Below are 17353 nucleotides of genomic sequence, written 5' to 3'. Positions count from 1 at the left end.
CTCACTGGTGGTGTCTCTGCTCCTCCGCACCTGCAGTTTCGCCTCCTCTGTTGCTTTGGAGGGTGCTTCTAGCATTGCCAGCAGGTACAGCAGTTACTCCTGATTTTTCGTGGCTGCTGTACCCACAAAGGAGTGCAACGGGGAAAGTGTGTATCCAAGTCTTCTGCCCCCCATCTGCTTCACCTCCTCCTGCCAAGCCTCTTTAGACTGCCCTTAACATCACACAGCCACTCTATCTGAGGTAAGGTCAGACATTATCTGCTATTGTGCACCTGCCACCATCTCCAGACAATCAGACTGGATGATTGAGGACCGTATGTTACTCTTAAAGCAGAAAGTGCAGGCTATTTTGGCCAAAGGAGCCATAGAGAGGGTGCCAGAGGCAGAAGTTGGTTGTGGTTGCTATTCATGCTACTTTCTGGTCTCGAAAGTACAAAGGGCTGGGTCCTATTTCACACCCTGGCCGGCTCAATGCCTTCCCACAAAAGGACAAATTCAAGGTGCTCAACCTGGCCCAGGTTTTGTCTACCGTCTACCTTAGAAAATGGATGAGATCGCTGGACCTGTGGGACGCTTAGTTCCACATACCCATCCTGCAGGTCCATAGGGGTCACAGTAGGCCACAAGCATTTTCAGTTTGCTGTGCTCCATTTTGGGGTAACTAGTGCCCCTCGGGTGTTTGGCCAGCAGTACATCAGCAGAGGTAGAGTGGTTCAAGTCTTCCCCTCACCTCTACAGCTGGGTGTTGTATAGTGGGTTATTCACAAGCAGTCGACAGCCACCCCCAGAGTATGGCAAACTGCCTGACCTACTTGAGGGTTTACGATCAATGTGCCGCAGTCATACCGGACTCCTTCACAGATGCTCTTATAAGTTCTTCTGGTCATGGTGCAGTTTTGCACCTATCTTCCGGAGAAGGGTGTGCAGGACATTTGGGCTATGATCCTGATGTTTCAGCCTTTGTTCTGTATCTCTGCAATGATGACTCTTTGAGGATGCTGGGACTGCATCCTGCTAGTTAAGCCCGCCAGAAGCCATATGCTCGCTCTGCAGTGACATCTAAAGTACCAGTGGGCACAGCACAAGAGATCTTTCCAGTTTGTTCCAGTGTTTGGAGGAGACTGCAGAAGATCTGCAGGACCATGATTGTCAGCAACAGACCCCTTTCCTTACCCAACCCAGAGCTCACTGGGTTATCGACTGATCATTTCTAGGTTGAAGAGGCAGTCTAGAGGAGAATAAGATCACAGGCAACTGGTTATCGTAGGGAGGTTTGGCTCAATATCAACCATATAAAGCTGAGACCCATATTCTTGGTGTTGAAAACCATCTTGCCCTCCACCAGCTGGTGCCGGTACTCGCGAACAACACTACCGCCATGTGGTACTGCAACAAGCAGGGTGAGGTGGTATTGTGGAACCTGTGCCAGGAGGCTTTGCATCTTTGGACATGGCTAGACCATCACATTTTTCTGCTGACCCATAGCCTGGCTGGGTCCCTGAACGCCAGAGCAGACTTAAGTCGTCAACATTTTGCAGATCATAAATATCAATTACATCTGGAGATGGAGCAGGATGGTTTCCTCCAATTATGATCTTTTCACCACTGTCAAACTCTCCAATTCAGCACTTTTGCTTGTTGAAGATCAGGACTGATAAGGTTTAAGTCGCCCTAGTGGCCCCAGATTGGGCATGGAGTATTTGTCCACCAATGAGGTAGCCTCTTGCGTAGATCTCCATTCAGACCAGGGCAGGGTCCTGCACCCAAACCTGCACAATCTACACTTCCATAAATGGAGATTGAGTGGATTTGTCTGTAATGAAACATTGCCTAAACAAATGTCCAGCTATAGAATAGTGCTTTTAACCTAACGCCACAACCACAGGAGGAAGCGAGGGTGAACGTTTCTGCGCTCCATCGATCATCACCTATTGTTTACTTTGTTCTCCCTAAGTTGGCATGGTATGCCCAGATGTGGTTCACTTGCTCACTTTGCCACTGGATTCAAGCTAGCCTGGCTGATAAGGGCTGTTGTCCTGTCTTTCCTGGTCATGAAACAAGTATCCTGGGACCGGTTTCAGGCTGTGACAGTTCGGGCTTGACTGTTCCCATGAGGCACAGGGTCATGACTGATTTGCATATAGATGTCTGAACTGGGGTGGCGAAGTGAGTTAAATAACGATGATGGATTCAACCCAGATCTGTGACTCTGGGTGAGGCTCTGAAAAGTTTCAGCACTCCATCCATCATCTCCTTGTGTTTGACAGTGGAGAGCTTTCCACCTTCCTCCCAAAGTCATGAATATCATCTTGGCAGCCAGGCCTACCTCAACCAAATCTTTATACGCCTGCTATTAGGAGAGGCCGTGGCCTGGTGTGCTGCTAAACAGATCAATGCTACGCAAACAAATTATGGACGGAATGCTGATTAAATCCTACATGCACCCCCAGTCAAGAGATCTGGGTTAAATCCATTGTTCTTTTGCTCACCATGCCACGCCAGTTTAGACGCAGCCATATGCAAATCAGTCTTTACCCTGTGCCTCATGGGAACGCTCCAGACCGAACTGCCAAGTCTGGTCGACCCTGGACCGGAAACGAGCATCCTGGGACCGGTTTCTGGGTATTACCCTTCAGCCAGGCTAGCTTGAATCCAGTGGCACAGATCAACCCACTCCATTCCAAACTGTCAGAAATTCTGTTTGTGGTGTTCCTCGCCCACCAAGGCCTTGCTTTGGGCACTGTTAAAGGTTTACCTATCTTATTTTAGCTGTCTTACAGTTGCTGGACCAGCCATCTTTATTTAAATCACATGTTGTGATGCATTTCCTCAACGTTGCAACAGTTGATTCCCCTCACCTCCCCTCCCCCCCCTTTTCTTGGTTTATGATCCTGTGGGACTTAGATGTGATCCACCCATTCCTAGTGTGTCTATTGAGCCTCTCCAAGTGGTTCTCTCCAACTTCGTACCCTCCAGACAAATCTTTCTTATTGCTATACAATTAGCTCGATGGGTGAACAAGTTGCAGATCCTTTGTTGGCCGCCTTCCACCACGTTCTACCTGGTAAAGCTGTTTCTGTGGACTCTAACCGCCTTCCTCCCAAAGGTAATGCCTGCCAGAGCCAGGAATGGTACCACTTCATTGGTATGTGGGTTGCTGGTTTTCTACATTAGTCAGGCTGCCACATGGGCATCAGTACATACGTTCACGAGTACGTAACGGACTCACCACTTATCCAGTATTTGGGTGTCTTTCATAGATTCACATGCCTGAATCATTCCCCGTCGTCGAGACGGGAGCCTCCGGTATATAAAAAAGTAATGTCCTAGAGACATACATAGAAAAGAATAGGCCTAAGGGTCTCACCTTAGTAGCCTATCCACGTCCTTTTGCAGGAAGGACCAAACAGAGCAGGCCCCAAGGGTCCCACCTTGGTGGCCTATGGGTCCTTTTGTAAAAAGGACCAAATAAAGAAAAACAGCCAATCGGCTACTACCTCCTTCTAGAACCTTCCTGCCAGGAGCCCAAGTCTCTAAGATTTTCTACCGCACGTTGTGCTAGGGAGTCTCCACCTGAGTTCTCCTCAGGAATTTCTCTTTTTCTTCGCAAACGAATTTATTTGTCTTCTATAGTTATGTCTGATAGCCAGAAGAAAGGTCTTTTCCGGGCCTGTTCCTCCTGCAGCAAAAAAAGACTTCATATAGAGGATAAGCATGAAACATGTTTATATTGCCTCTACCCTCACCATCAGGCAAAGGACTGCAAAATATGTCGGACCTTCTCGAACAAGACCCTCAAGGACCGAGAAAGACTACTACTATGGCTCAACAGACTCAAGACCAAGACAGATGACTTGGTGTCGGAAGGTGAGAGAGTGTCTGGAGCTTCGCATTTTTCCTTGAAGAGGCCAAGGGTTGCTTCCCCTAGCCCCACAGACACCCCTCCTATGAAGACTATGAAGTCCTCAGAGGGCAAGACATCTGTGTCTGGCAAGGACCTTCCTGTCCCCAGGAAGCAGCCGCTGGTCCCGACGACGACGACAGCGCCTGGTTCATTCAGCGCAGAAAACTGTCTCGACGACGACAGTGTCGACGACGACGGCATCGTCGGCTTCCTCCTCGACGACGCCTTCATCGTCGGCGAGTAGACCTACGCCGTCGACCATCCCGGTCACTCCATCGACGACTAAGATGTCGTCGTTGACGACGAGACCATCGTCTCAGACACCGTGGACGAAAACAACGCCGTCGACGAAGTCTACCTCGTCGGCGAGGAACATCCCGTCGACGGTGGGAAAGCCGTCGACGGCAGAGACCTTGCCGTCGACGAAAATGACATCGATGAAGACACTGTCGTCGCAACCACCGTCGACGACGAGTAAATTACTGTCGGCGAAAATACCTGCCACGGCGCTGTCGACTCCAGCGTCGACGTCTACAGGACCATGGAAGGAGTCTGCACTCTTATCACACGCCATGGATGCCTTTCCACCGCAAGTGAGCCATGTCACGGTCAAAATTACGAAACGGCCTATTACGCCACTTCAGACGTCGCCCAGTAGGGTACAACAACTACCTCCGGCCTGTCTATTGCAAGGTCAGGAGTCGGACGAGGACTCCTTTACGCAAGCTACTAGTCCATCAGACCTGGTACTGAAGTGCCAAACCACAGACGAGGAGCCGGAAGAGGAGGAAGACCTTGTACAACAACCGGTTCAACCTCCATCCCAGACACAGGTTACTCCTATGGTGTGTCTCCCCACATCCATCGTCTCAGACCTACAATTCCTCATAAAGGATTATAAGGAAAGGTTCCCGGAGAAACCCTCTACGCCTGCACTTCCAGCTGCACAGGCGCCAGCTCCTTCATCTCGCCATAAGCCAGCTCCCCTGGTCATTGAAAAGGCACAGGTACCAATTCAGGACGCTCCCTCATCTGATGAAGAGGAGAGGGAACAGGAGGAAGGTGAAGTCGATGACGACCAGTCGGACCCGGATGCAGACCAGGACTATGTGGCACATTCTCCAGCCTCTCCGGATCCACAGACCTCGGAGTCTCCACCCGCAGACATCGGTGGATTCCACAACATCATTGAGCGGGCTGCCAAGAGGTTCCATATGTCCATGGAAACTCAGGAAACTGAATGCTTCCTTTACGATTTCAAGGAGCCCACTAAGAAGTCCACAAGGTCAATCCCAATCATTGACTTTATATGGAAGCAGGGCAAACAACTCATGCAAACTCCTGCTTCTATACAGGTGGTAGTGCCCAGGCTTGATAAAAAATACAAGGCAACCTCATCGGCACCAGCATGCCTGACAGGTCACCCCAAAGCAGATTCCGTGGTGACTCAAGCGGCACAGAACTCACGAAATCCAGCCTCGCCTCTGTCGACGCCACCTGACAAGGAGGGCAGGAAACTGGATGCCGTTGGCAAACGCTTCACTACCACGTCGGCCATGACGGTGAAAGTGGCTAATTCAATTGCTCTACTGGGCCGTTACAATCGCCAACTCTGGGCGGACATTGCGCCCTATCTTTCGAATCTGCCGGAAGATCTCAGAGAGGAAGCACATTCACTTCTCTTAGAAGGCCAGACCTCTGCTTCAGAGCTCATCGACTGTGCCATTGACGCCGCCATGACTGGTTTTCGGCAACTGGCAGGGGCTGCAGTCCTGAGACGTCAGGGTTGGCTCAAGGCCACCACTTTCCACCAGGAGGTGCAAACCAGGATATTAGATATGCCTTACGATGGCCAGCACCTCTTTGGTGAACAGATCGACGCGGCCCTCACCACCATTAAAAAGGACACGGACACCGCCAAGGCTCTGGGTACTCTACAATTCCGGACCCAGTCCTTTCGTGGCAACAGGGGAAGAGGCCAACCTGCGTACAGAGGTTCCTATCAAAATCGGTCTTCCTACTCATATTCACAGTCCAAACCGCAATTTCAACAGCGGCAACCACAACAGGGACGCTTGTCTTCCTACGGCAAATCCAATTACCGAGGAAAGGGCCAAAAACGACCTGCTGGCAACAGACAATGACTTGTCTCCCCGGCTAGCCCCTCCACCACTACATTCTTTACGACTTGGAGGAAAGCTAACATACTTCCTAAAAAATTGGCAAACTATAACGACTGATCGGTGGGTACTCCAACTCATTCGATTTGGACATTCCCTAGAATTCACCTCAATCCCCCCAACGACACCACCTTGCCAACGATCCCACAGGCACCTACGGGTACTTCTTCAGGAAATAGCTTCCATGCTAAAGAAGGGAGCGATAGAGAGTTCCACGGGCCCGCAAGGGACCAGGCTTCTACTCTCACTTCTTCCTAATCCACAAAAAAGGAAAGAAGTGGTGGCCAATCCTGGACCTTAGGGCACTCAACGTGTTCCTAAAGAAACAATCGTTCCGTATGGTGACTCTGCAAGAAATCCTTGGTCTTCTGGAGAAAGGGGACTACATGACGTCCTTAGACCTTCAGGACACCTACTACCATATACCTATTCTCAAACGGCACAGGAAGTTCCTCAGGTTTGCGGTGGCAGGACAACACTACCAATTTCGTGTCCTTCCATTTGGCCTCAAATCTGCCCCGAGGATATTTACCAAATGCCTATCACCGGTGGCAGCATTCCTTCGTCAGCAAGGCCACCAGGTGTTTCCATACCTGGACGACTGGTTGGTAAAGGCACCAACAGCGGTCGCCGCAGCCTCATCCTCCAGCGCCTGTCTGGATATTTTCCACCGCCTGGGACTGACCCTCAACACCGAAACGTCGACTCTGGAACCCACCAAGGTCATCACGTTCCTTGGAGCGACTCCTGGACACGGAGCGTGTCAAAGCTTTCCCCTCTCAGGAGAGAGAGGTCAAACTCATCTCCTTGGCCAAGGCAGTGGCTTCGCGGAAGACCCTTCCGGTCCGCACGTTCAAGTCCCTCCTCGGCATGATGTCTTCATGCATACTGCTCATTCCCCACTGCCGCCTGAAAATGCGTCCACTCCAAGAGGAACTGACAAAGGAATGGACACAAGCCACAGGTTCTTTCGAGGACCGCATACGAGTCACTCGACCCATTATCAACCACTTACAATGGTGGACATCACTCAACCATCTGTCATGGGGTCTGCCGTTCCTGCTCCCTGCAGAACCACACGTAATAACTACGGACGCATCCCTGGAAGTTTGGGGAGCAGTCCTCCAGGAACTCCAGATCAACGGCAAATGGACGACACAGGAAACCAAGCTCCATATCAATCTGTTGGAGTTAAGAGCGGTCTTCCTGGCTCTACAGGCGTTTCTACCACGCATTCGAAACTCCCCAGTGCTCGTCAGGACGGACAACACCACGACCATGCACTACCTGAACAAACAGGGGGGACACGTTCGATCTCGTTATCTCGAGAATCGCAAAGAGTCTGGAACTGGCTTGTGGAACATGGAATAACGTTGAAAGCGGAGTATGTCCCGGGCAAGGACAACGTCTTGGCGGACGCACTGAGCAGGGAGAGATCTCCTTCCCACGAATGGGAACTGGACATGGAGGTGCTGGACCGTATCTTCGAGGAGTGGGGCACCCCGAAAATAGACCTCTTTGCCACCAGGGAGAACGCCAAATGCCCAAGCTTCGCAAGCAGGCATCACCACTCAGGAACCCTCGGGAATGCATTTTCCATCGCATGGCGCAACGTATTTGCGTACGCCTTTCCGCCATTCCCACTGATACCCAGGGTTCTCAGGAAGATGAAATCAGAACCCTGCACTCTGATCCTGATTGCTCCATCCTGGCTGAGGCAGCACTGGTTCACGGAGCTTCATCGCCTCTCTGCCCGGCCCCCTCTTCGCCTGCAGCAGTTTCCGGCCCTGATCACGATGTCCCAAGGGCAGGTCCTCCACCCGAATCTGAGCTCTCTGCAGTTGTCAGCCTGGCTCCTGAATACCGCGAATTCAGCCACCTGAACATCCCGCAGGAGTGCAGAGATGTCCTTGCGAAAGCTAGAGCTGACAGCACTAACAAAACCTACTCACTAAAATGGAAGCGATTCTGTTCCTGGTGTGTGGATAATGGCTTGCACCCCTTCCACGCCACTCCACAGCAGCTGCTGCCATACTTATTGCATCTTGCGCAATCAGGCCTTGCACATGCATCCATCAAAGTGCATCTAGCGGCGATTTCAAGGTTCACAAGGACGGCTACGGGCCCATCTCTGTGGGCGGACAGACTCATCAAACAATTCCTAAAAGGCCTATTCAGGTCCTTACCACGACCAATTCCACCATCGTGGCACCTCAACGTGGTTCTTCATCAGCTAATGAAGCATCCCTTCGAACCCATCCATAAGGCGTAGATCAAGTTTCTCTCTTGGAAAACGGCCCTCCTCCTGGCGTTAACCTCTGCCAGAAGGGTCAGTGAGTTGCAGGCTCTCTCCATCCAAGATCCCTTTCTGCAATTCAGGGTAGACCGTCATTCTGCGGACTAACCCTCGTTTCATTCCAAAAGTCCCCTCGGACTTCCACCTTAACGAACCAGTGGTGCTTAGATCATTCTTCCCAAATCCTACCACTGCAGCCGAGAGAACACTGCATTCACTAGATCTGAAGAGATGTCTTAAATTCTACATCGATAAGACACAACACTTCCGGAAGTCATCCCAACTCTTTATTGCCTTTAGTAGACCACGGCTAGGCATGCCCCTGACAAAGCAGAGTATCTCAAGATGGATCTCTTCTGCGATCACGTTTTGTCACGACAAGGCCGGACGGCCTTTAGACTCACGAGCCAAAGCTCATTCGACAAGAGCCATGTCCACGTCTGCGGCGCTGTTCGCCGGAGTGCCGATACTGGACATCTGCAGAGCGGCGACCTGGAAGTCCCCGCACACCTTCACCAGGCACTACTGCCTGGATACTGAGCTGATGAAGGATGCAGCAGTGGGCCGAGCAGTGCTTCGCCATCTATTCCAGTGAGGTGAGCCTTCCTACATCCCTCCATCCTTTACTGGTATGCACATTCTCTTACTGTATTTATATGCCATTGCGTTTTGTGCTTTATAGTCACGTGATATGTATTATCTACATACTCATACCTGATGTTCCATACAGAATGTGCATAATGTATTGCTCGCTACTCTGATTCAGGCATGTGAATCTATGAAAGACACCCAAATACTGGATAAGAAATGCGTTACTTACCTGTAACTGCAGTTATCCAGTATTAGTGTCTTTCATAGATTCACATGCACCCTCCCGCCTCCCCTGGCAGGGCTCACCTTTCTCTCTAATGAGTTTACGCCTAACTAGCTTGGTGCGTACGAAAATCTGAGAGACTTTGCCTCCTGGCAGGAAGGTTCTAGAAGGAGGTAGTAGCTGATTGGCTGTTTTTCTTTATTTGGTCCTTTTTACAAAAGGACCCAGATAGGCCACCAAGGTGGGACCCTTGGGGCCTGCTCTGTTTGGTCCTTCCTGCAAAAGGACGTGGATAGGCTACTAAGGTGAGACCCTTAGGCCTATTCTTTTCTATGTATGTCTCTAGGACATTACTTTTTTATATACCGGAGGCTCCCGTCTCGACGACTGGGAATGATTCAGGCATGTGAATCTATGAAAGACACTAATACTGGATAACTGCAGTTACAGGTAAGTAACGCATTTCTTATGAGTATTGCTTGGGTATCTATTCAAAAGCTAAGGAATCTGCAGTTGGGAATCTCTAGTAGAAGATCAAGTTGCTTACTTTTTATAAGTTTTACTGGTGGAGAGTCTATCTAACTGATTCCTCAATGACCCACTCACCACCCCCTGTTACATGGCCTAGCCCCCTACACCCCCCTTCAAACAAATCCCAATTTAGGAACCTGGTCATGACCAATCTATTTGACTCCATGTCTGTGGGTGTAGAAGTATTAAAAAAGCAACTGACTTGAGTGTGCATGGGTGGTACCTGTATAGCCGTTTGTACGTCATATCTGGTGCAGGACTTGATTGGCGTACAGTCTCGGTTTATGGAGAGGTAGGTCCTGCTGAAGATTTTCCGAATCCAGTATGATGCCTGGGTGAGTATTCCAATTGTGAGGAATTTGCTGTTAGTTTGAGTCTCTAGCAGAGCGAGTTACCAAAGGTAATTAACTTATTCTTCAGTATGCTCTGACTCCTCTATAAAGTAATGTCAGATCCCATAATGAAGTATGTTGCTAATCCTTGTTTGTCTAGATCTTATGGTTTTGCTATATAGCTGCAAATAACATACCTTAATGTTCTAAAACACTAATCAACATCTCTTGTGGTTTTAGGGGGTCGAGTTTTTTGATGAAAAGCTGAATACATTGTGTATGGCGTGGCTTGTGGATCATGGTAAGTTATGAATTCAGCGAAACAACTGACTTTATCTAGACTCTGCAATCAACTAGTTTAGCACATTAATGGGTTTCCGAGTTCCATTCTAGTGACCATTCATCCACACATGGGCACATATTAAAATAGATCAGATAATATGCATTTGCCAGCTTTGCCCAGTTGGGTTTTGTATGGACCCTGGTTGTAAATTCCCTAAGCCACCCAAATATTTTAATTTTTTTGCCACATGCTACATCTGTGTAAAATGTTAATATTGCTATGCTGCATGCAAGCGACTTCTTGGCATACCCAAATATGGAGTCTTATGCTATGTGCTTATGTGAATTCTGCAGTTCAAAACATCCATTTAAATGATTTTAACCACTGAAGAAATGATTGTAATTTTACCTACCTGCATTCCTGCTTTACTTTGTTTTTAAGAGAATACTGTTAGTGCAAAATGCACAAGGCAGCCCATTTTGGATCTCTCTCATTGTGAGCAAGTTAGTCCAGTCTTCTGTGCCCTGCATTTTCTATCAAGTGCTGTTTAGTTTCCAGGCAGTTGGACGCAGGACAGCTTATGAAACAAACCCAGACTTTGCCTCTGAATTTAGTCTTCATACTCTGTTCTCTACGCTACTTTAGCCTTGCTCTGTGTTCTGCTTACCTTGCCCTGTTGGAGGTGCTAAATCACAACCTGCCACATTTGGCAATCAAACACTCAGTAATTGCGGCCAAATCCTGCAACCTACCGCTAGTATCCTTGCATCTAAAATCCTCCATTGCACATTAAAAAGACTTCCTTAAAAAGGTCCCATTATGCATGAGTTTCAAGGTGTGACATAAATAAAGATGACCCAACCTACAGCATGTTACAAATCTCTTCAGTGCTTGTTATAGCGTTGTACAGTCTTGTAATTCCGCACAGGATTCATTTAATTGTAGCCATATCCATAGGTCTGCCTCGCTCTGGACAGTGCATCTCCTTTCCATGCAGCTCTAATTGACAAAACTCTTGTTTGAGCCTTATTGCCATATTTACCCCAGTGTGGCCAATGCTGGCTTCCAAACATTGTTTCCCTTTTCAGTGCTAATCTGCTAGGTTCTGGCCATCAACTTAGTGCCTCGTTTGACTTGGGGATCTTGCATCGACTAAGGCAAAGATGGATTGTAGTGTGGTTTTGCTATTTGCCTCAAATCTAAGTAAATCATGGGTGAGCAAAATAGCAACCCCTAAACCTATGGCCCTGCAGATACTAGGGTGTATACTTGTTGGGCAGCACTCTATCTTCTTTTGTTATTGAAACTAAGATTTCCAAAACCTTGAAAGTGTGTAGACACATGTAAACCAGCTGCACTTTGCAAATCCCTTGTGCTATAAGGCTCTTTTTTTATCTGAAAGTGTCCTCATAGTGTCCTCGAGGGGGGCATGAGTGATCTTGTGTCGAACGGTAAGTGTAGGCTCCCAAAAGTGCTGTTTTTAGGTATCCGCTAGACCGCACATGAGCTGTATTGAAGAGATTTGTAATGTTTCATCTGTGGGCTACAGCTTGCCCACAGGCTTTCCATTTGCTTGCTCCATCGTCTCTCACAAATCCTTTGTCCCAGTTTGTCTATGGCATTAATGTGTCATGCTTCTCTTGTGTTTGCCCACCCCCTTAGCATGGACTAAGCGCTTGTAAACATCTACTGATCCCATTTTTAATAACTACGTTTTTTCTTTTTGGAGCACTCTATACAGTGCTCGTGTTTTCAGTTAACTCGCTCCGTCCTGTAGTTTTTCTTTTTAATGCAGCGCTATATAGCTCGAACACTACCTGAATGTATTGGAGAGCTTTACGTGAGCGCCAGTTACTTTACCCAAGGAAACGTTTGTTTTTGTAGGAACAGGTGGATTAAGTGATTTTCCCAAGATCACAGGATGGTGTGCCATGTCTTGAACCCGGTTTCCCAGCTCCATATTCGGCTGCTCTGTCCCAGTGCCACATTCTCTCCTCCTGAACCTCCCACTAACAAGGGCTCTTTGCACTTTTTAAAACGTTTAAAAACAATTACTTTTAACAAGTACCTCTCAGTGCCGTGCCATAATGTGCTGTATTAATGTCAGTTTCCATATATTCAAAGTATTTTATAAATCTACATTGAAGCACTTTCCGAGCTTTGTGCAGGCTGTTGACCCACCCATCTCTAACGATGGTAGGCACAGCTCCTGCTCTTTAGAGGTCCTGTCTCCCAGTAACTGGTCTTAGCTAGGCCAATAGAAGGCACAGGCAGCGGCATACTGATCATCTGTTCACCACAGGGTATAGCAGTGCAAGTGTGATCTGGAGTGATTAGCCACTGGATCTGAACTCAGCAGCTGGGAGTTGTTTCTGCAAGCATCATTAACCACAGCACAGAGAAATATTATGCAAGAATTTAAGAAATGATTTTCCCTCTGGATACATTTACCATCAGCAGGCAGCGAAGGAGTTGACGGGCCTGCCTATTACATGGACTGATGGCATTTCACACAACCCTTATTTATTAGACTACCAAAATAAGCTGGATTATGTGATGTCAAGTGTTGACACTGAGCTGGTTAATCCAAGCCACCACCTTCCAAGGATGGGCTGCTGTAAGGGTTGCCAAGCAACGCATGCACCGGTCTGTATGAAACTTGACATTCTCTGAATTTATGGGCTGTTTGTGCCCTTGCAAAGCACTTTGGTAGATTCAGAGCACTAAAATAAATGAGCCAAACAAAGTAGACGTATGAAGCGCATCTCCATTCTTTAAAAGCTTCTTCAGACTCTCCTCCTGCTCTCTTCCTCCTGCCTGCTTGCCATGTACCTCTCCCATGTCATAGGGTGTAGTTTGATACTTCCCTCCTGCTGCCCATAGTCTTGTTTAGATTATTTTTTCCCCTCTAATTGTCGGATTGTCAGCCAACTGTGGTGATGCAGTTTTAGTTTTCTTTTAATCTACCACATGAACTGACGTTCGTGAACACATTTCAACCTTCACTCCGAACACGCATCTTTTACTGGTTGTACCATATTTGCTATGGGATGTAGGCAAAGGACATGCAATCAACAAAAGCAGGCCATAATTGTTGTCCAGCATTCCCTGTAAAGCCAAGCTCACAATAGACAGTGGCCATGAGGTTTTCACGCCTGCAAGTGGCACTGAGCCTCCCCTCGACCATTTTGGTGTTTTGCTCCCTCCCTACAACGCCGGGTCTATTACTTGCCTTACAAATTCCTAAAGAATCGACCATAACGTCGTCTCGATATGGACAAAAATAATAAATGCCTCACTATCTCAAGGGATCCTTCCATAATGCCTAAACAGGTCAAGTCATCCCCATCTAAAAACCTACAGCGGACCCGGCACAACCAAACCACTTTCTCCCAGTAACCAATATTCCATTACTTGTAAAATAATTGAGAAATAAGTGCAAAATCAACTGAGCCATCACATCGCCAATTTCAAGCTGCTGGACGACTGCCAATCGGGATTCAGAACAGGCCACAGTATGGAAACTGCGATCCTACATATAGTAGATGATGCGCTAAAGGCCCTAGATCACAATCGAACATGTCTAGTAGTCCTTCTTGACCTGTCATCTTCATTTGACACGGTAATTCATGAAAAATGACTAGCCAGGCTTCATGGCAGGATGGGACGATCTGAAAATGTGCTGAAATGCTTTGAATCCTTCCTTCAGAATAGAACACAAAGATTCCTGGTCAACCAGTCACTATCCCCATCATGCCCGAATTCAATTAGTCCCTCAAGGATCTACACCTTTCAACCTGTATGTCGAATCCCTTACAGAAATTCTCCGAGACGCAAACATATCCTATCACATGTACGCGGACGACACTCCGATCTACATCAAGGTCGCGTCTCTGGAAGACATCAAGTTAATGAATGAGGCCTTAAAAGTATCATTATGCTGGTTAACTATCAATCATCTGAAGCTAAATGCAAAACAAACCTGAATTCCTATTAATTTCACCACCAAAGAACCCCACCGAAGTGAAGGAATGGACCAAACTGATCGCAGCACTAAACTGCACCCCTATTATAGTTGACTCAGCGAAATCGCTAGGAATCCGCTGGATAAGAACCTAGACATGAAAGCCCACATCAAATCAATGGCAAAATTTGCCCGATTTCACTTGAACTATATTAGAAAAGTGAAACCATTCATTTCTACGGCGGACCTCAATTTGGCAGTCCAGTCCTTTGTTATCTCAAGGATTGAATATGGATGTACAACTTTAACAGGTCTATCAAAAACTTCCACAGCACCACTGAAAGCATGTCTCAATGCGGCCGCAAGACTCCTCACCGGATCTAGGAAATTCGACCAGATCTCCCCACACCTGAAAACGTTCAACTGGTTACCATTCGAAGCCAGAATTCAACTTAAACTGGCATGTATGACCCACAAAGCGCTCCACTACCAAACACCAAAGTACTTAACCCAGAAAATTGAGCTATCGGGGGGGGGGGGGGGGGGGAAGCAGATCAGCCAGGAGTGCCAGGGAGCTGTTGCGGAAACCACCCATCTTTCGGAAGAAGAAAACATATGACAGAGCTTTCTCCGGAGCAGCCCCCAGAATCTGGAACGCACTCCCACCAAACATTATTTAAATTCAGAACACTGCAACATTCAAGAGGGAAGCGAAGATCTTCCTAATGAGCAAGTTCCTTCCGTAGGCAAGACTGTTCATCACTAGCACCGTGGTATAGGTGTTTCCAACACAGAACAACAATGTATGTAAAGATAGTCACCAGTTATGCTGAGAATACTCATTAACGGTACTGTACTACTCTGGACTCATTGTGATGTAGAATTCACGGAAAAAGACACATCGGAACTATTTGTATAGGAATACTGTTACACCTTGTACACTAATCAGTTCCAAAAAAATGTTATTTGAAACCGGGAGACATGTACAGGAATATTATATATAAATGTTAATACTGCTATACGAGCTGTATCTCAAACCTGCCTCATGTAACTGCGAAGCGGTCTGATACCCAAGGGTCACATTTGCGCTATATAAAGCTCTTTAAATAAATAAAACTTGTATCCTTTCACTTTGCTCTGTTTGTTTATGCGCACTACTTTTTTGGTTGGGTTCTTCGCGTCTTGTTCGCAGCATTAATTTTGTTTTCTTTGTTGTATGTTTTATAATCTGCAGTACTTTATGTATGCGAGGCTTGTAAATGGGTTTCGGCTGCACAGCGCTAAAACAAGCCATAACATTTCCTGCTATATTCTATTAATGTGTTGCTTCTAAGTAGGTTTCGGCTGCACAGTGGGGAAAAAAACGCTGGAACATTTGCTGTGGCAGCATCCATTTTGTTTCCTTTGTTTCCTTTGTTTTATATTTTATAAACGTGTCGTAACGTTTGCCGAGGCAGCATCCTTTTTGTTAATTTTGTTCTATATTTTATAATTGGCTGTATTTTTTATGTGTTGCTTGTTTTGTGTGCCCTTGACGTTTCCTGAGGGCTGTGGGGAGTTTGCAGGGGCAAATCCTTTGTTTCTATGAGGTGTGGGCCATCAGGTTTAATTCTTCTTCCAAGGTAGGAACGTTCCATTTATTAACTGTCAGGAGCATGATTTGTTGACGTTAGTCTTCCTTTTGTTCCACTGGGACCACTTCCAGTGCTGTGTACCATGGTTTCTTTAGCGCCGCTTTCATCCATGGGTGCACAGGTGCCGCTTCTCTTTTAACTGAGGCTGCATAAGCGCTGCTTGTTTTCTTTTAATGAACGCTGCTTGGGCGCCTCTTGGTCCTTACTACTGTGGCTCAGGCAACCGTTGTTTTTTCTGCAGCTGTTCAGGTGATTATGGCTGCCCTAATGCCGTTTTATGCTGGGGTGCTGCTTCTAGCACCTCTGCTGTACAGGTACCGCTTCCATATTACTGTCTGCTCTGGTCCCGCTAACTCAGATTCTGCACAGGCACTGTTTTCTACTGTGGCTGCAGACGTGCCACTTGTTTAGGTCTTGCTAGAGCCAGAGCATCCGCTGGCCTGGCGAGACATTTAGTAAGTGGGTTTTTACAAGTGCTGCTAAAAGGCTTTTGCTGGCCACCAGCTTGCTATTACGCGCACAAGCACGCGCTGTTGCTGATCTTTCACGCGCGCATACAACTTCCACTTTCATGCGCGCATACAACTCCTGTTCGCGCCCGCCCGTACATTACCGGCTTGTTTAACATCTTTCCTCCGTCGCCTCTCTTAATTGCGATCTTTCACTTGTGCTGCTGCGCGGCCGTGTCACTATCACGGCCGAGCTGTCAATGCTTGTTTTTCTTAAAATTTAGCCACTCTGCAAACAATTTAAAATGACCTTTACATCTATTTCCCCAACAGCAAAGTCACAGGCATTCTACAGATCTAAAAGTTTTACTACCTGGGAACGTCTTCACATTGGGGAGCCTCAAACTTCTACCGTCCTTTCGAATGAACAGTTCTGCATAGTTAGTGTGTCAGTGTGGTGCAAACTACAGATCTGCCACCAACCTGGACGTGAGGTTTCGTCATCTAAGGGCTTCACGTTTAACAAATGACTGTTCATTACTCTGTAATCCTCCAAGCATACTGCCTTCTGTAATTCCCTAACATATATACGCAGTCCTGCTGCAAATCGAGCGGCAATATATGCCTCAGCCAGTGCCCTCTTCCCTAAATGCTGCTTTTTTCCATTTTGGCTGATGGGGCAGTAGAGGAATTGATGTCCTACCCAAGATCTGAGCTCATTCGCGACACAATATGTGACTTTTAAAAATAAAAAAACCAGTGTACTAATGTTGACGGTGAAGATACTTACGAATGTCGGCTCCTTGTGTGTCCAACATCTTCCATACCCACCCGCTCTCAAATGCACCGTGTGCTGGGCCTCCGGGTGCTGTTGACTTTGCACTCTGATTAATATAACCCATTATGCATCCTGATAGTTGGTGTTTCCTTATTTGTATGGGAGTGTGGCTCCTTGAAAATGAGGAA

At 47.4% G+C, this 17353-nt stretch overlaps 1 protein-coding gene across 1 annotated transcript in view; it reads left to right on the top strand.

The window, feature by feature from the left end:
• Positions 1-17353, top strand: part of PPP2R1B (protein phosphatase 2 scaffold subunit Abeta) — a 128105-nt gene that overhangs the window by 96181 nt on the left and 14571 nt on the right. The window contains exon 11 of the mRNA XM_078682310.1: positions 10298-10358. Within this exon, the coding sequence (XP_078538436.1) occupies positions 10298-10358 (61 nt within the window). The remainder of the gene's footprint in view (positions 1-10297; positions 10359-17353) is intronic.

Source organism: Lissotriton helveticus, chromosome 3_1 (genome assembly GCF_964261635.1).
Source record: "Lissotriton helveticus chromosome 3_1, aLisHel1.1, whole genome shotgun sequence".
In the NCBI taxonomy this organism is placed as follows: domain Eukaryota; kingdom Metazoa; phylum Chordata; class Amphibia; order Caudata; family Salamandridae; genus Lissotriton; species Lissotriton helveticus.
The sequence above is the reverse complement of the archived record's forward strand: the minus strand, read 5'-3'. Positions and strand labels throughout refer to the sequence as shown.